We start from the raw sequence: 19,910 nt of genomic DNA, 5'->3' as shown, positions 1-19,910 counted from the left end.
AGTAGAGTGGCTGCATCTTAACTCCTAAACCCTTCAAGTCAAACTGACCCATTTCAAATTTTTAAAAGACAAAAAAATAGTACGAGTTTAATTTTTTTCTACTTGAAACCCAGTGGCCTTCGGTTATTATCTGTGATAAACATTTACAAACCTGAAATAATAACTGAGCACACATGCTACTGTACCCAACACATTTACATCCTTTAGATGGTTTTGAGTCAGTTTAACCTGCACACACAGATAGACACAAACACACCCACAAACACACACACACAGATAGACACAAACACACCCACACACCCACACACACACCCACACACACACACACACACACCCACACACAGACAAGCATGCACACACATAAATCATAAATCATGCTACATTTTTACAATCTAAGCACAGAGAAGCTTGTTGCTCTCACTTTCCCAGATTCTGTGCCCACCTGCACATCGAGGGGCAGGACAAAAGAGATACATCACTTCTACATCACAGCACACAGTCTTTCACCCTCACTATGACCTAAAGATTTAGCTGTCGGAGAGCTTTAGGATTCCTATTTGAAGACAGTCAGGCATACAGCAATGTGGAAGTGGAAGTCTCACAGTATGAGGATAATTTAGAAATCCGCCAATCAATCAAGAAATCGATGCACAGAATCACTGATTCTGAATGTGAATCTGAAGATGGTCTTCACTTTGGATTTTCCAGTGACAGAGGGCCCTTGCTAACTGCTAACAGAACATGGATGGTACCAGGACCACACAGTTTCCAGCAAGGCATGTTCAAGACATCATGTGTTCCTTTTTGCTGCTGATTCTTGACTCAAATCAGAAAATTATTCTGGGTATAACCAATGTTGAGGGGAGATCATTTTTTTTAGTGAGCAGTAGGAAGATGTGGACATCATCCTTGCTGGTGTGTACAGGTCAACAGGGGAGTTGACTAAAAGTCTGTGGGAGTCTGAGACAGGGATGGGAAATGTTTAGAGCTTCAATGTCTCTGAAGAACTCTCATGTGTTCTCAAAGATCATCATATTTGATGATCAGAAATCTGAGTTGTGTGTGATCGTGGTTTATTTTATGTATGTATGTATGATAAATTTATATATGCAAGATAAGCTTCACTATACTGTTTTTTAACATCAATTATAACCTGATGTGTTCTGGTAGAGACAGATTACATTAAAGATCTATGTTTTCTCTACTGTTTGAAACTGAGATAAAGAAAATATATGTTCATGGTTTATTAAGTAAAATTTATTAATATATATATATATATATATATATATCATGTTTAACCTGAGTAGCAAAAGACTGCAGGGGGGTTGAAAACAATACATCAGGAGTTAGCTGTGCTCGCAGACTCTATCAAGCCTTGACCTCCCGGTCAGCTATCGCGCTGGTGGATAACAGAGCTCTCCAAAAACGTGGAAGCACTTTTGCAGATATGGGATATTTTGATAAATTAAGTAGATATTTGAGCGTTGCACAGCTACATTCTCGCCTGAAAATATCTTGAAAGGTTATTTTGTGACCCAGAAAGGGTAGTCTGGGGGAAAGGAGGATCGCATTTGTCGGCCACGGTTGTGGAGCTTGTGCGTACTTGTAAGCGCAGCGATGGCGGAGGAGCTTGGCTAAAAAACTTATTACTTTTTCTCGGTCACAAAATAAACTTTTAAGATATTTTCAGGCGAGAATGTAGCTGTGTAAAGTTCAACTATCTGCTCGATTTATCAAGACATCACATATTTGCAAAAATGCTCCGACGTTTTCGGAGACGTCCATTTTTTTCATGCTTTGTGGCAGCTTTTGAACATCTGTGGCATCTATTAATGTCAAATCTAGCCTTTATTTAACAACATAAGCAAACTGCTTTCATATTTAACCACTTTTCTGTTTTATTACATTTTAAATAATAATAGTATTTATTTTGTTAAAAAATGTGTTTAAAAACAAGTTTTGTGGTGAAAGCTATAATCCAGATTAGTGGCCTGTTAAATGGTTAAAGTCTAGGTTGGCTTTATACTTGAGAATAAAGTATTGTTGTCCTTCTAAAGAATTAAGTTAAATTACACAGCTGAATCATAAGAAACATTGTGTTACATATAAACCCTGCCATATGTTAGATCTGGTCATTTTGCTTATCAGAAACTTTATATATTGGATGTTAACTTTTAACAAGCATGTAATGATTATATTTAAATTAGATGGTCTTTTTTTAAACACGTCTCTTTAGGCCTAAACTGACAGTGCCAATACCACACATTCAGACACAGTAGATGGTGTTTTAATACTATATGTGTTAGTCTAATTTGGTTGTATGGGGTCTACATTGACCCTCTGTGTTGTAAGTTATTATGACTGCACAGCCATTAAGGATCAAATCAGCTTCTAAAAAATGTTCTGCTTTTTCTCCCTCTGCTTGCTTCTTACTGTCTTTGAGGCTCGGGACCAGCACTCCTGCTGTTGGACAGAAAGACATCAGTAAGTATTTTGGTTTTCCAATATATTAGCAACTGCCAGTGACATTTATATTAATCAGGCTGAACTTTAATCATACTTTAGATCAGCCTGTTTTACTTATTGTTTTATTTGTGCTTTGGTTTGGGGAAGTTGTTTCTTCACTGATCTTTTCCTGTCATCCTGCACGATGCTGTTGCTGGTGACTCCAGTTAATTCTACAAGACATGCTGTGTAAGTAAACAAACAACAACAGTTTGTCTGCATTTCTTGAAAGATCACATCCCCCAAACTTAGTTTAGAGGGACTACACTGTATATGGTGAAGTCTGCAAGTTTTCTAACAGCAAGATTTGTTGAAAGTTATTGGCCATGTTTGCATAGCCCTTTTTAAAATGATGCTTTCATGACACTATTGTGTGTTGGGTGGTGGTCAGGGCTATCCAGACTGACAAGTGGGACATTGAATGTCACCTCTCCGGTGGGGAGGGGGCCTGAGATTGTGTAAATTGGAGTCTGTTTTATACCAAATGCAGAAAAAAAATGTTTTAACCCTTTAAGACCTACCATAGAACCAAGTCCACCAGAGCTTATATTATATTTTTACATGTTGTGGAGCCATTTTTGGGAGCATTTCAAGTTGCTATACATCAATACAACCATTACATTATAAATTTTAATAATATGTCTGCATTAAGTGCATAGTAATTACATAAATTGCAAAAAAGTGCAATAAACTACAAAAAAATTGAAAATCGTTTTTGTTTTTTTAACATATATTTCTAGTTAGAGAAATTTAAGAGGCTTATCCCTCAAAACTGTAAATACAAAAAAGTTGCACAAAATAGTTTCCCACCACAGGAAATTTATTTTGAGTGACTTCATAGTTTTATTTTTGAAATACACCAATTTTTATATACTGCAGGAAAAACGAAAATAAATATTATGATGCAAATTTGCAAAAAAGCAGCATATGCATCAAAATAAACTATTTCCAGCAGTGCAATATGAGTCCTCAGCATCCCAGAAACGACACAGGAAGTCATAAAGTCAAAGATAACTTTTAAATACACCAGTATAGGCTCATAAGGCCCTGATAGTAAAAAAAAACTACATTTCCGCAAAATGACGTCACTTCCGGTTTCAGGCAGGTCATGGCGGACATGCGAGAGTTCGCGCTGATGGACATAGGAAGTGTTATGAACAGCTGATCGTGTTTCTGGAATGTTTTTGTTGCTGCAAGTGCTTTTTATGCAGTTTTTGCAAAGCTATATGTGGAAGGAAACTGTGACCGAGGACAAGCTGATGGCATAAGATGTAAGTACAACTCCTCTGGTTTCATATGCAAAAAAAATTATTGCCTAGCTCACGTGGTTGCAGAGCTACCGGGATTTAAAAATAGTTACGCAAAACGGAGCGTGTCCGCTCTGACCAGTTTTAAAGGGTTAAGAAAGCAATTAAGTTCATGTTCCAAAACATATGATTGTTTGCTTGCAGGACACCAGGAGAGATGAGTCCTCCTTCACAGATGGTGTGGTCAGTGAAGATGGTCGCCTGCAGGTTCAAGCTCATTGCATCTCCAACCCACATCCACTGTACTGAAGGGTAGTTAAAGACTTTCTTCTGCACCTACATTTGGATCACCTCGATCCATGACAGTCATTCAGGCAGTAATGCCTGGACTGGAAACAAGCATCCTTAAAATATTACAACATTCCAGCTCCTGTGTTGGAATGAAAAACAAATGTGTTGTTTAAATCAGAGACTGCACTTGTGACAGAACAACAAATGTTTTATTTTGATTATATAAGTAAGTACAAAACAAACTTGTGGTAGGCCTAAACTTATTTTCAGAATAATTACATCTGAGACTTTGTTTCATTGTAAGATTATAACAGTGATGGAAATATAACTGTTTGTTGTTCAGCAGAACAGTGTCCAGTATGTTCGCTGTTATACTTGGTTGTGTTTGAAAATAAAAGTTGGGCTGATTTTAACATCATTACAAAAAGTGTTGTTAATTATTTTTAATCACATTCAGGTTACCACAAATAGTTTTTTCATTTAGTTGAAATGTTTGTCAGTAGGTAAACAATTAGTACTGTACAGTCAGAAATATCAAGTTATTCTTAATACTGCAGACTTGCAATGAATAAGTTGTCCTAACAGTCATCGTAAGTTAGCTTTACTTAGTTTTTTTGAGGCAACGAGTTTACAAACCTGAACTTTGAGTTTTGGCAAAGTTAATATCAATTACACGTGATAACTGAAAAGAATAAAACTCTATGGTTTGTAAGGTTTTGTCATTTTTCTTTCTATGCTGGTGGTGTGTTGATAGTGAAAAAACCCAAAAGAGAAATAAGAAGAATTCAGAAACCAAAACAATTTCCTACATGTGCTGGTGCAGGCGAAACTACCATCAGCTGGCTGCTGTTAGAAATGTGGCTTATTTGGTGCATGGACTCAAACTGCCAGTGTCATTAAACAGAAGCCGACCAACTGCTAAAAAATACATTTTATTGTCCCAATCAAAAACATAATGGAAGCTGTCTGTTTTGTTGAATCTACTGAATTATCTATGAGATTTTACTAGTTCAGTATTTCTACTGAGCTTTGGGGCTTCAGGTCCTATTTCATAACAGGAAAGAGGAGGGCCCACTATAGCCACACAGCACTTACACAGTGGCATTGCCACAGCTCTGTCCTATTTATACCAGCTACTCGCTGCAGTATTCTCCTGAATGATAGGTGTCACCGCTCAGATAAACCCTCCTCATCAGTGCTGGTAAACGAGCAGAAGTCAAATTTGGAAGCAAAGAAATTGCATAGTTGGGGTTTTTTTTGTTTTATTTTGGGGTTTGTTTGTTTTTTCTGAATTTTTCATTCTTTTCACACTGTTGCAACGTCTCCCTCTGTACAGTATAAGCTTATCAGTAAGCTTCTTTACTCGTATATCATTAAAATGAACTCCGTTGTAAACACCCACACAAGGTTGCAAATATTAATAGGAGCACACCCAGGCAAAACCACACAAATGTGTTTCTTTGGGTGTGCAGCACCGTTCACAACAGCAAAACTGGTGAGTATAGTGGGCCCAGCAGTTCACCCAACTTAGAAATGATTTGACTACGTTGAAGTTTAGAACATCCACTTCCATCTGCATCAGGGTCTTTGAGTGTGTGCAACTATTTACTCCCAGTCTTATTCCTAAATACCTTAATACATGGAGCTTGGTACAGTATTTTTACAGGACTATAAATAAATGAAATTTGAGGGTGAGAATACATCAAAAGAAACTTTGTATTTGTTAACTCATTTCTTTTTTTGTTTTTGTTTAGTGGCCCCTGAGGTTTAGCGGCCCTCAGCTGGCTGAGGGTATGAGATGACTTTTATTTTGATGGGAGTCAATCTGATCCAATCTGAAGCGTACAGAGCTCACAGAAAGAACAGCACTCCCTCACAGACTGTGTGTAGATGAGGGTGATGTGTGAGAGGCTCAGGTGTGCTCGTTTGCGCTCATGTGCGATTCTTCCTGTGCGTGTGCGCGGCGGCGTCAGCGCAAACGACGCACGTACAGTGATTAGGTTTTCCGCTTCCTCTCTTTCATGTGTTTTTAGTCTCCTATGCTTTGTTCCCTTTCTTAATTACAGCCGCGCTCTCGGAGAGAGTGTAACCCACTCCCTACCTCCACAGCAGCATCCCATTAAAGCCACGCACCCCGACGCCTCCCCACTACCTTTATGCTGAATACAATTAAAAAACGGGGAGAGATCAAAAAGATGCCAGCAGCCCGACGAGGGTGATGTTTTTCTGAGAAATGCAGATTTGTGTTATTGATGGCCGCCTCGTTTGGAAATCATTACGGGACAAGGAGTAATCAGTGGAGCTGCATCAGCATTTTAGTTGTCGACAAGTAGCAACACCACCCCCTAACTCTATCACACACACACAAACACACACACACACACACACACACACACACACACACACACACACCGTGGCTGTGGACTCACATCTTCTGTACTGGCAGATAAAAAGATGCTGGAAAGAGAATCAAACGGCAAGCCATCAGCAGCACCAGTCCCCACCGGTCTATCGTCAGGGAGGCGTTATTTATGCTGTATACATGAAACTGCCTTCCGTCTGTAACAGCTCACAATTGCTATACATTATGAAAGGAAGGTGAGTAACTGAAAATGTCCTTAATTTGTCCCAAACTGATTTCTATTTGAATAAATAAATAAACAACACGTGATATAATTAGGAGGATATGCATCCTGAGTATAAATATGACATTTTATTTTGTGATGACTGCTGCAGATTTATTTTTAGATATATCGGCACCAGGTTTTTCATTTATTTTGGAGAACGAGATCAGGTTTCTTTATTTGAGTTAATTTGGTGATTAGGGCCGTAACCGTGAAGTGCCAGGATCCTCTGACATCCCTAAAGGGTTCAATAACATTGAACTTGTATATATAAGTTAAATGTTGTGTGTGTGTGTGTGTGTGTGTGTGTGTGTGTGTGTGTGTGTGTGTGTGTGTGTGTGTGTGTGTGTGTGTGTGTGTGTGTAACATCCTTAGGCTAGGTAAAGAATAAAATAAAATTAATAATAATAAAATAAACGTGGAACCATCTTCATATAAAAGTGTTTGTGAACACACGTTTGTCAACTCTCTGCAACACGACTCACAGAGTTTCCTCCAAAACTTTTCCCTGTCAGGGTGAAAAACACCGAACCTGACGCGACGTTTGATGCTCTGCACGAAGCAAAACTGTACTTTTGAACCAAAATTCAAACCTGACCTGATCTCAGACTCGTTATATGTAAAGCCATTGTTTAACTGCACGGGCCAATACAACAAGTTCAGAGAGCACTGAGCCTAATAACCACTGTGGAACTAATAAAACGCGACTGTGAGAGGCTCACTTAAACGCTTTGTTCAAAGCATATGTGTGTGTGAGAGAGAGGGAGAGAGAGAGAGAGAGGGGGGGGGGGGGGGGCGAGGCAATAGTAATTAATTCAGTTTTACCTTTTTAAATAAACGTGCCGTCGATGAATTAAATATTGGATTATTTTAAGCAGCACCGCCCGGCCTTAACACATTTGAACTGTTTTTAATTTTCATATTGTGATTTTTCTTCCTCTTCGCTGTGTGAATATTGTGAGCACATTTCTAGGAATATTCTGCTGTAGTCCGGACCCCGGCCTAAATTTGCTTAAATCATCTCTAAAATTCTGCGTTTCTTCCTCGCTCCAATCAAACCCAAGCAACAAACCAGCCCGGCCCCTTCAGATACAAATACAAACTAATATTTTTCCCTTAATCTTACACCACCAGCTAATATCATATTTCATACACGCCCGCAGACATGCCCGCTGCCGCTATGTTTAATGTATAAAGCCAGCATTATAGCAGATAGAAAACACAGATGATAAATATGCATGTATTCAATTAGGGGTATTACAGAGGGGGTAATTTGCATAAGGATTTAGGAGCTTAACATCATATTTGTGCTATAAAACTTCACAATAGCCTAAACGCCGGCTGTTACGCGCGGGAGGGGAGAGGACAGGTATGTCTGAAAGAAGAAATTAGGAATATGAAGCAAACTACAGTAACTCTCAAATTGTTTCAAACACATCCTGTGATGACGAAGTCCACTCCTCGCTACCCCCACCCCCTCAAACCTTCTTCCTCCCTCCCTCCCCGCTTCATTAAGAGCAGAGCGCTAATTAGAGACCGAGCGGATCCTGGATCAGTTGCGTCTCACTCATGCAGCTATAGCAGCCACCACTGTTCGCCATGTCCAAGAGGTGGAAATGCTTGAAGAGTGAACCCGCCGGCCTACAATTATATCAAGTCACGTCACAAACAGAATTTCAGGAAATGCAGCGTTTTCAATTTTAATAGCGCCAAATCACAACAGCAGTTGCCTCATGACGCTTTGTACTGTGTGCCAGAGAGCCTACAGTAATGCAGTGCATACATCAAAAAGTTTAGGTATAAATCTCTTAGTTCATCGCATATTTTTCTTCTTATTAGTATTATTGTAAATATGTTCTGGATTTAATCCCCGCGTTTTACCTATGACAAAACACGGAGATGACCCCCAGATTTGCCTAAATGATTTTACGCATCAGCACTTTGAAACTAAGATGTAGAAATAAAGCCCCAGTAAAAAAATAAATAAATAAATAACAAATAAATAAAATAAAATAAACAGTTCCTCACATCACATAAAGTTCTTTGCCCCACAAGTTAAACTAGTTGCTTCACCTTGTTACTGATTGGTTTTAGTTTCTCTGGAGAAAAGTGACATTTTCCCAAGGTAATATATATATATATATATATATATATATATATATATATATATATATATATATATATATATATATATATATATATATATATATATATATATATATATATATATATATGGAGAGAGAGAGGGGGGGGGGGGGGGTTATGAAAATATGAAAAACTAAATTAACAGTTACTAGAAAGAGTGTTTACCCTGGGTTTTTTTGGGGGGGTATATTTTTTTTTATATATATATACTTTCCGTTATAATAATTGTGACCAAAATATCCAAATATAATATCTATGCTCTTCTTTATGGGTTGTTTCACGCACTTCACGCGCTCTACCCACCCCTGCAGATTAAGCAGAGCGCTTTGGTGTCATGAGGAGGCTGTTAGCTGGAGCAGCAGCACTGTGAGGCTGTGCGGAACCCTCTCTGTGCGTCAGACGAGCAAAGGTCCTAGCAGACCTCCAGAAACAGACAGCTCAAACATCTCAGCTCAAACTCTCTCCTGCTCTCTTTCCTTTAAAACTGACCTTTCAAGCAGCAGCTCCGGACAGACAGAAGGAGGAGGGTGTGTGTGTGTGTTGTGTGTGTGTGAGGTTGGCCGGTGTTCCGTGTGTAACGAAGGGAGAACTGCTGCGTTTTTAGACCGGTCGGTAAAAGTGGCCAAACAGTTCGGTGACGGCGGAACAGCCAATGAACATAAATGGTGTGTCGTGACGCAACAGGGTCCCGTTGATAAGGAGCGGAGAGTCCAACCGGACCTGAGAAGGAGGAACGGCGGTTTTGGGGGCCAGCTAACACTCGCCTATCATCAGTCAACGTAAAGCCAACTCCTCCTCTTCTGCTGTTACGCACATCTATGCAGCCTCCTTGGCACAAGACAAAACATTATCTAAACAAACTACTGTAAAGGAAAACTGCTTCTTCTCCCAGGATTTTATTTTCGTTTTTTAAGCTTGTTTTTGTTTTTATGATTTTTTCTTTCTGCAAAGCAAAAGTAGTTTGCCGTAAGTCTCAACTTGGACTGTTAAGGAGGAGGAAAAGCCTTTCTCAAATACCCAGGTCTAGTTTTTTTCTGTTTGAAATATTATTTTTCGGGCTGGGCGATGCAGTAGAAAGCTGCTGCTCATCTTTTGGCACTGCCATTTGCACTGAGTTACGAACTGTTCTGCAGAAGAAAAGAGGAAATATTTTGCAGACTGTCGAAAACCTGAAATATTACTCCCGGCGAGGAGCAGAGCTGAGATCCATGCAACGGGAGCTTCTATAGTTGGTATGTTTAGTCACCGTAAATGGAAAAGAAAATCTAGAAAGAGCAGTTGGCAGTGAAACATATTATCATGCCTGAGATAAAATAGATGCCACTAAGAGAAGGCAAATCTGTGCGCTTTTTAATGAATTAATCATAGCTTATTAATAACGAGAGCTGGAGAGATTCGGATGACGGTTTCCATTGGCAGATGAGACGTAGTGTGGAGAACACGTGTCCAGTTTTTCCCTCATATTTTTTCCTCCCTGATCTGGATTTCTCGCTTGTCACGGCAAGAAAGGAAACGTTAAAAGATCGAAAATTTTGAGTGGCATAATTGCAGAAGGTTCCCCCTCTCATGGACATCTTGGCTTGCAGATCTGAAGAGAACAGTTATAACATCCTCCCATCGGCGGCTACGATGCTTTTCCATGGCCTCCCCGGAGGCGACGTTCGCGGTGTGGTGGAAGAAATGGACCGGAGAGGAAAGAGCGAGTCAGCGGCCATCAGCTCAGCCATCGATATGGGAGAGTCAGAGACGGTAGGCGAGACTCATGTTTCGGCCCTCTTTGGCTATTTAGCGCAAGCAGCATGGCAGCCTGGAAACATGTGTCAACGGCTGCACTCTTCCAGCTCCAAGCAATCTGATTTTACTTTAAATTCAAACCGGAGGGAAAGTATCCACAAAATGTTTCTCCCCCCGTCTCTAATTATCTTTCATTTATTTGTTTCATTGAAGTTGCTCTCAAAGTTGCTGTTACAGGCCTAAACCTTCTGATTCCTACTGCCATACTTTCACCTAAAACTTAATCTCAGCAAAGCTGCAGACAGAACAAAACCTGAGACGAGCAGACAGTGAAATAATTCAAAAAGACGACATTCGTCTGCAAACTTCACCAATTTGTTTTTATAAATTGTTTTTTTTAATATATAAATAGTTATTGCTTTGTAAGCTAACATTAAACATTCATATATCTATTAATCTGTCCAAAAAACGCCCCAACTTTGTCACGTTACATTACAGCAAACAAGCTAGTAAGTTTTTAAATTCATATTTTCAACCTTTCTTTTTATTTTCTATATTTTCACAAAAAAATCCCAAATTGTTAGACTACTTTGTAATAATAAATTATATTTGTAATAAAATCAAACAAGTTTTTAAAATGTGTTTATTATTATTATTATTATTATTATTATTATTATTATTATTATTATTATTATTATTATTCAGAGTTTGCAAATCAGAGGCGCGTGCATATGTGTCCGTATTCACAGGCCTTTGGAAAAATAATGCTCGTCTCACAAGGCTTTGTTTCATATTAAAAGCTTTTACGAGCATGGCTGGGTTTATATTTTCTGATAGAAACTGACAGCACAGACACAGCTTCCCATGACCACAAATGTTCTTCAGTATCCTCCAAACCCACACACAGCATGTCAACGAACTTCGATGAGCTTTTTAAGTGCAATTATACTTATATAATTATGCAATTATATAGCTCTTCGTTTTATTTGGCACATTGCTTTTTGAGTATTCGGGATTATTAGAATAATGACGCTCTGACCTCCCCTGTTACCCGTGTAATTTATGCTCTCTTTGTAAAGACTCTTCAGACTAATTGTAGCTCATTATTTCCTTTACTGAAACAAAAATACTCGTTTTAACATATCTAATTTCTTGTGTCTTTTGATGAAAAGAAGAGCAGCTACTTTAATTTTACTTTAATTTCAATATGTTGTATTATTGAAGCTTTTAAAATACTTTATTATTTTATTAAAATATCTATATCTATATATCTATTTGACAGATATATATCTATATATATCTATATAGATATATATCTATATAGATATATATATATCTATATCTATAGGTATATATAGATATATAGATATAGATATTTTAATCTTTAGACTATTGTTCTTGCCACACGGGAGTGGTGGCCCTCAGCAGTGAGCTGATATTCGAGGAGAATATCGTAGAGATGCGGTCCTGTAGCTTTCAAGGATTTTACGGGATTTTATTTTGAGTCTCTCTCTTTGTTTTTTTTTTTGTTCGTGTGTTTTTGTCCTGACGGCTTCGACCTGCAGTCCATGCCATGCATGACCAACGAGCGCGTGGCTCTGTGCGCGGGCTGCGGCAGGAAAATCGCGGACCGATATTACCTGTTGGCCGTGGACAAGCAGTGGCACATGCGCTGCCTCAAGTGCTGCGAGTGCAAACTCAACCTGGAGTCCGAGCTCACCTGCTTCAGCAAAGACGGCAGCATCTACTGCAAAGAGGACTACTACAGGTAGGAGAGCGCGCAGGGGCTCTAATCCCGGTCATGTGATTGGTGAATATTTGTATTATCTTCATCTAAAGCAGCACCGGGTTTGAGCAGGGGAGGGGGGTAGATTTAAAAACATTAGTAATTCTAAAATGTGTCAATGAAATAATTATTTTTTTTAGTTTCACATAAATAGAACTGATGCTGGCGTTGCAGCGGATTTTCTGCAGTGAATACAAGCTGTTTGCAACTCTTTAGAAAATGTGATGTTCGGAGTTTTCCTGTCAAAGCTCTTTGAGCATTTAAGACCCAAAGAAAAGCTGTGATTCATGCTGACAGTTGTGCTAAACCCCTCCCCTGAAAATCAGATAAAGAAAGCGTTAGTTTTAAGGTTAGCATCTCTCTAGGGGAGAGTGACCCCCACCACCCCCGCTACCCCCACCTTGCAATAAAAGAGAGCCTCAGGAATACTTTGGGCCCAAGAAAATTAAATAAAAAAATAGAATCCTATTTTGATTCTATTTTAAATACAAAACGTATTTTTTTAAACACATTTAGCAAACTCCCTTATCTGCTGTCGAGGTTTTAGCACACTCGTCCACAGGGAAACTTTTTGCACCTTCTTTAAGTGCGTCAAAGTTGGTCTGTTTGCATAAAAACACGTGCCACTGCATAGTTTACCAGCACAGCCCACCAGCTTTCGCATCCAGCCGCTGATGAGGTTTCTGTGTTGTCCGCAGAAGATTTTCGGTGCAGAGATGCGCTCGGTGCCACCTGGGAATCTCGGCCTCGGAGATGGTGATGCGAGCTCGGGACCTGGTCTACCACCTCAACTGCTTCACCTGCACTACCTGCAGCAAGATGCTCACCACCGGGGACCACTTTGGCATGAAAGACAGTCTGGTGTACTGTCGGCTGCACTTTGAGACTCTCATCCAGGGAGAATATGAGACACATTTTAACCACGCGGACGTGGTGCCGCACAAAGGCCTGGGCCCGGCCAACACGCTCGGACTATCCTACTTCAGCAGCGTGGGGACGGTGCAGAAAGGAAGGCCGAGGAAGAGGAAAAGTCCTGGGCCAGGGGCCGAGCTGGCTGCTTATAATGCAGGTAAAATGAATCTCGACAAGCGAAAGAAAAAAATGATCGAAATTATATTGAAAACGTGATATAGTTATAATTTGCGTTTGTTCCTTTTTATTTAATTAATGCCAAGTTTTGCCTGAATCGTTTTAGACCTTTAAAGAAATTTAAGAAACAGTTCTTTGAGCTTTTGTCCAAAGTGGAGATCAAGAGCCACGAAGCGTGGAGGGAGCTGACTGAAGCTGACAGACTCCATTAATGAAAAATGTTTTTGTAACATTCCGTTAGAGGTTTTTACTGTGCTGTGGCGTCCTCAGTGGTGACGCTGTTTGAGCTTTACCATACAACTTATTCGATATTTAAAACAACATCTTTGTTGCTTTAATATCTCCATTTACAGTTCACTGTAACTTCAAACTGAGATATCAGAAGATTTAAACCCGTCCTGGTGTCTCTGTAATATTTTAACACCGAATTGTGCGTAATAGTGAACCTTTCCATTTGTTGTGCGTTTTTACATTTTTTGCGCACTTTCCCGTAACCTCTTCTGGATCATACACACTTTGTGAGTCTGCACATTTTCGGCTCAGTTTTGAAGTATCAGCAGCGCGTTGGTGTAGACGCTAAACACCCTGCACGAATAAGCCTGAACTAATAAACAAAGAAAAAGCTCGCGGGCCACGTGTGGGGCCACGGGACAAAAACAGCCACAGGTTACAAAGCAGAAAAGTGCAGCATAGAAACAAGTTAGACCTTATTTATGGCAAACAGCCTCAATATGCGGACTGAAATATGTGGACTGGACTTTTCATACAACTCAATACAACTAAATGTTCAGTGGCAACAGTGTGCGGATGCTAAACCTTTTTTCCTCCCATGTCCACTTTGTGGAGTGAAAAGAAAAGTTTTTTGATGTGCCGGCTTTTGCTTTCGCCCTTTTCCACTTGTCAGGCTCCATAGACATCTACAGACCCCACCCCCCTCCCCACCACCACCAGAACTCCTCACCCACGCACACACCACCTCACCCTACCCCCCAAACCACCTCCCTGTACCCCTCTCTCACTCGCTCGCACACACAGGCATAGACACATTGAGTGAGCGTTTTTGTTTTTTTGTATTGGGACCAGGCCAAACTGGGTGTATTTCAGCCAGATCAATGTGATTTGATGAGTTATTCACTTGAAGAGGGAGTAGGGAGCGCAATAAGTTGCTAACGGCAGCAATATGTGGTTGGACTCTCATCCTTTTCCCATATTCACGTAAAAACAAGGCGATTGCAGCTAACATGGTGTTAAAGCCTCGGAGTGATCACACAAGAACGCTTTTTGTTCGGATTTCTCTTTCCTTAAAACGTAGACGTAGAAAAAGATGTGTAAGTTGACATAATTTCACAGAGTGATTGACGTTTAAATGTAAAAAAAATGTCAAAAGAAAACGCACGCACGCGCACACACACACACACACACACACACACGCGCGCACACACACACACACACACACACACACACACACACACACACACACACACACACACACACACACACAAAGGGCGTCATGATGACGATAACGGAAGGAAAAGTAATTTATATAAATAAAACGCTGTGAATTAGTTTATCCTTTTCAATGTGGGCATTTAAGAAAAAACAAGAAAAAGCTCGTGAAGCTGAGTGATGAGAGTGAAGAAGCGATGCGCCCTCTTCTGTTTGCAGCCACACACAACACGAAAGCTTCACCTGAATAGACTCATGAGAACAGCTCTAACCCTAACCTTGCGCCAGCTCCTACAAACGGCCATAACTGTGCAGGAAGACCAGGGAAAAGGAAACCGTCTACAAGCTGCTTTTCTCCTATTTTTTGTAAAAAAAAAAAAAAATGCTACAGCATATGTTTTGGCCAGAAAGCAGCATTTGTTCTGCCTGGTGTGTATCGGCTAATTAAGTGAAGTGTTATTCCGTTGGTTTTCACTCACTTCATATTCATCGTTTGCAGCGTTCTGATATTGAACGCGAACTGTTATGCATGCAGCAACACTTTGAATATTGCCAAGAATTTTTCAGGCTGGGGACAAATACATGTGTGTTGTTGTTACTGTGTGTGTGTGTGTGTGTGTGTGTGTGTGTGTGTGTGTGTGTGTGTGTGTGTGTGTGCGTGTGTGTGTGCGTGTGTGTGTGAGAGAGAAAGAGAGAGATGGCTGTATCCAGGCTCGCACCTCCTCCTAGGACAGAAAGACACAAACAAATAGACTGGTGTGGAGCACGAGGAGAGGAGGTGATCTGCAGCTGGAAGAAACAGCTGTTTGGTCACTTTGTATTTCTGTGCAGATTTAAACAGAATGAGGCGTTTTTATTGTATTTACAAAGAGATGTGTACAATAATAGAGCTTAGAAAACAATTTTCTTCTTTTTTTACAGTTTAGTTATTTGGATCAGTCACACTGTCGTGCTTTAAAGTCAGCGCCTCACGAAGCCCCTCAGTGCACAAAGTTTCTATAGATCTCTTGCTGAATTTAATGTAGACGTTTAAATAAAATAATATGTGAAAAGAATTACAAAATACCCCCCCCCCCAAATTTGCCACAACAGTTCTGCCAGAGGTCTGTTTCTGTGAAAAGGATTTTGTTTTTCACCAAGTGCTATATAAATAATATTAAATTGAACTGAAAGCACAGGTTTTAAATGCCCAGGCTATTCTTTGAAATATATTTTCACCTCCTTGCTGGTAACAGTATAATACTCTGGGGACATGAGAATTTCATAAACAGCAGCAGAGGAATGAAATGATGACGTTAATAATGAGTTCCAACTTGTCTTAACCCACTGTCCTCCTTTCCCTGCTGACATGAAGCGCTGAGCTGTAACGAGAACGACGGCGAATCCATGGACAGGGACTCCCAGTACAGCTCCAGTCAGAAGACCAAGCGCATGCGGACGTCCTTCAAGCATCACCAGCTGAGGACCATGAAGTCCTACTTTGCCATCAACCACAACCCAGACGCCAAGGACCTCAAGCAGCTTGCCCAGAAAACTGGCCTCACCAAGCGGGTCTTACAGGTAGCGCCAGCAGCCTCTCACTTCTCGACCACAGTTCACTTTTCTGTTACTAAAAGTAGCTCGCACAAGCCAACAGGGCGACATTTCCAGTGATAACCAGTGGTAATATAAATGAAGTGGTGTTTTACAGTTAGGAGCCAAATCAGCTGCTTTATTTTATGATTTTGCTGTTTTTCATCTCAAGTTCTTGGAAGACTTTTAGGAAACAAGTAAAACAAAATCAGAATTGGATTCCCTTACTTTGTTTCTGTTTTCTTTTCTCGTTTTCATAACAGCAGAAGCAGAATTTCTAATTGCCTTCAGGAAAAACAGACTTAATATTTCTGTTCATGCTGGAAACCAAAATTACCTGGAAATCAAAGAGAAATGTTAAAAAAAATGAAACGTAATATAACTCAGTGGATGATGTGATGTTGTGGTGACGAGTGAGGGATGAAAAGCAAAAAGCTCTGTAATACATGCAAAGAATGTGACAACACAACAGAGCATTTGATTTCCACAAAAGACGACAGCAAATTATCTGGGGTACTGAAAAGAAGAAAAATAAGACAAAAAGGTTTCTAAATCAAAATTTTACTGAGAAGGAAGAAAAAAAACATCCCGCTGCTTTAATTAACGCTCACAGAAAACAAAGCAGTCGTTTTGCTTTGATGCGTTCGAGTTTTCATGTCTGTTACTTCAGCTGAAGCGACTCTCTAGCCGCCCGATTCCCATGGCTCCATCATGACTCCATCACTAACACTTCCCAACACTCAGCTCGGCTGCTGCCTCGTTCGCTCTGCAAATCACAGAACACACTTTTATTACTGGAAAAAGAGAGGAAATCTTATATTCAAAAACATGACAAATAAATGAAAATCCCAGAGCAAAAAAAGAAGGTTGTGATAAAAAAATAAGGATATCGTTAATCTTATTGCAAATGTGTAAAATCATAACTGCATTTCTTTCTGCAAACACTGTAAATAGGACCCGTGTTGCTTTTTGCCAGGGTCAATGAAAGCAGGAGGACATTGCTCTCTATTTTCATGTGCAAGCATAATAAAAGAAATGGCTTAATTTCTTTTGTGTGAACAGCCATGAAAAGTAAAGGCTTTTATAGCTTTTACACACAGAGGACGAGCGCTCAGGCTTAGTGTTTCCAAGTGTTCTTTTATCTTTGTCTCCAGTCAGAACATCTGCAAACAGACTTTAAAGAGACACAAAGAGATGCTCGCTAGATAATGGAGATAATATGGGTATTCTTGAGATTCAGTGACATCACAAGCCGCGTTATATTTTGATATATTTACATTTTTGAAATATACTTATTCCCCAAGAGATACACGTCTGTTGCTTGACTGTGACAGTTTCTACATTTGTCACAGGCTGGTTTAGGTGCGGAGAAGTTTTGGTCTTAGTCAAAGAAAAATTGTGAAATGCGTTCAGTTAAAGCTGAGTTAAAATTTTCATACTTACATACTTACTTAGGTTTCAGATATTTAAACTCCTTTCTCTGGTTTTCATCACCAACTGTCGTGAAACACGTTTGGTGCTTTAGCTGTTAAAGTCAAGTAAGCAAACAATTATGTAATGAATTATTATTTGTCTGTGTCGGTCTTGTGATTGACCCTTTTGCCGTTTCCAACTGTGCGTTCTGGAAACATGAACATGTGTTAGTTACCTCTCAGCTGATACCTCACAACTAGCCAGTTTCCAACACAAGAGGCTGATACCCCTGAGAGGGCTTTTCCCAGCTTTCAGGCAGGTATGGGTCTCCTTTATTTTACTAGAGCATCAAAATTAGCTTCGAGACCTGCCTGGGATACAGTAGGTAATCCATCAGCATGAGTATCACGTCCTCTTTTTATTAGTGTCGGTGCTGTGTGGTGAGGCAGCTGAAGAGCCTGAACTGTATTACCTGCTGTAGGAAGTGAGAAGACTGAGAGAAGAAATCATGTTCAGTGTGTTCACATTTTGTTAGAAATCCAGTTTACATACAGACTGTTAAAGGAGCGGGCTGGCATTTATGTAGCAGAACACTTCAGACTACAGTCTGCAGAAAACTGTATGACCAACAGCAAACATAATGCATAAAAGTAGTGTGTTGAATGTTGGAAACAGGAGTTCCCGGTTAATCGAACAGTGTAGAAAGGGCAGAGGAACATATTGAAATCTATCTTTAGTGGTGTGCAGACTTTTAGCCCAATATACTGGAAGTGCTCACACCACTGAAAATTACATTTCAGCACCAAAACAAATATATGTGGAATTATTTTACTGAAGGAAACGGCTCCAAATAAAAAAATGTTTATATTTCAAAACCTGGACCCAAGAAAGCAAAACCATCTGCACACTCAGGAACGACCAAATAGGTTGAACTGAAAGTCCTGTAATAATGTAATAATAATGTTTTTCTGCATGAATGTTATTTCTTTATGATATCAAACACGCGTGGGTTTGTTTTGGTATTTAGAAGTGTACTAACAGATCATCCATCTGCAGGTGTGGTTCCAAAACGCTCGGGCCAAATTCAGGAGGAACCTGCTGCGGCAGGAGAGCACCGGGGTAGACAAGGCGTCCGACGGCTCCACGCTGCAGGGTGGTACACCGTCAGGCCCGGCCTCTGAGATCTCCAACGCCTCCATGAGTCCCTCCAGCACACCCACCACCCTTACGGACTTGACCAACCCCACCATGCCCACTGTCACCTCTGTGCTCACCTCCGTGCCGGGTAGCATGGATGTCCACGAGTGCCGGAGCCCATCACAGACCACGCTGACCAGCCTCTTCTGATAGATGGAGCCCTTCTTCACAGCCCCCTCTCCCCTGCCCTCCCTGGCCCCATCCCTTAGCTCCCCCCTGCTCACCTCTGCTCCTTGTGGATCTACAATTAAGCACGGTTCACTCCTTGGAACATTTAACGGATTAGAAAACAAAAGGAAGCAAACTGAAAAGGTTTCCTTTAGAGACTGTTTGATTAGTGAGGTGGCTGAGCCTTACACACCGAACATTTGTTGTTATTTTGATGTTGTCTTGTTGAGAACTGAGGAGACTTGATTTGCATTTTTCAATGTTTACAGAGAGAGACTGAAACTGGTCAAAAAAAATTTGGAATATTGTTTTTTCCAGCACAGTATTTATGTTATATTGTACAAGAGTCACTGTTAGAAGGATTGTAAAAAATCGTTTTCTTTCTTTCTTTCTTTCTTTCTTTCTTTCTTTCTTTCTTTCTTTCTTTCTTTCTTTCTTTCTTTCTTTCTTTCTTTCTTTCTTTCTTTCTTTCTTTCTTTCTTTCGTTTTGGAAATCTGAGATTAAACACAGGTTACAATATCCTATGACTGCCACGTGCCTTACGGTCCACTTATCTTAACTGCTGTTTCTAAAAGTCGGTCACACGTGAGTGATTTGCATCAGAACAAAGCAGTATGACTGAATTAACTCGACTCCTTGTGCGCATTTATGTATGTGTGTGAGTTCTGGCTTGTTCCTCTTTGTGTTTGTGT

At 40.1% G+C, this 19,910-nt stretch overlaps 1 protein-coding gene across 3 annotated transcripts; it reads left to right on the top strand.

Moving 5' to 3' along the window:
* Positions 1 to 9,079: 9,079 nt before the first annotated feature.
* On the top strand, positions 9,080 to 19,655 carry lhx2b (LIM homeobox 2b). 3 transcript variants are annotated; one of them, XM_085293290.1, is made up of 6 exons: positions 9,080 to 10,044; positions 10,399 to 10,561; positions 12,112 to 12,314; positions 13,031 to 13,401; positions 16,222 to 16,427; positions 18,909 to 19,655. In XM_085293290.1, the coding sequence occupies exons 2-6, from the start codon at positions 10,442 to 10,444 to the stop codon at positions 19,197 to 19,199; spliced, it is 1,191 nt and encodes a 396-aa protein (XP_085149416.1). In that variant the 5' UTR covers positions 9,080 to 10,044; positions 10,399 to 10,441; the 3' UTR covers positions 19,200 to 19,655. The 3 variants fall into 3 exon arrangements, with proteins under 3 accessions (XP_085149416.1, XP_085149415.1, XP_085149414.1); XM_085293289.1 differs by having other exon boundaries at positions 9,080 to 10,561; positions 13,034 to 13,401; XM_085293288.1 differs by having other exon boundaries at positions 9,080 to 10,561.
* Positions 19,656 to 19,910: the final 255 nt, after the last annotated feature.

The sequence above is a fragment of the Mchenga conophoros genome, linkage group LG12 (assembly GCF_057382185.1).
Source record: "Mchenga conophoros isolate Kocher_MC1m ecotype Shallow Benthic linkage group LG12, M_conophoros_male_GT1.1, whole genome shotgun sequence".
Lineage (NCBI taxonomy): Eukaryota > Metazoa > Chordata > Actinopteri > Cichliformes > Cichlidae > Mchenga > Mchenga conophoros.
The sequence above is the reverse complement of the archived record's forward strand: the minus strand, read 5'-3'. Positions and strand labels throughout refer to the sequence as shown.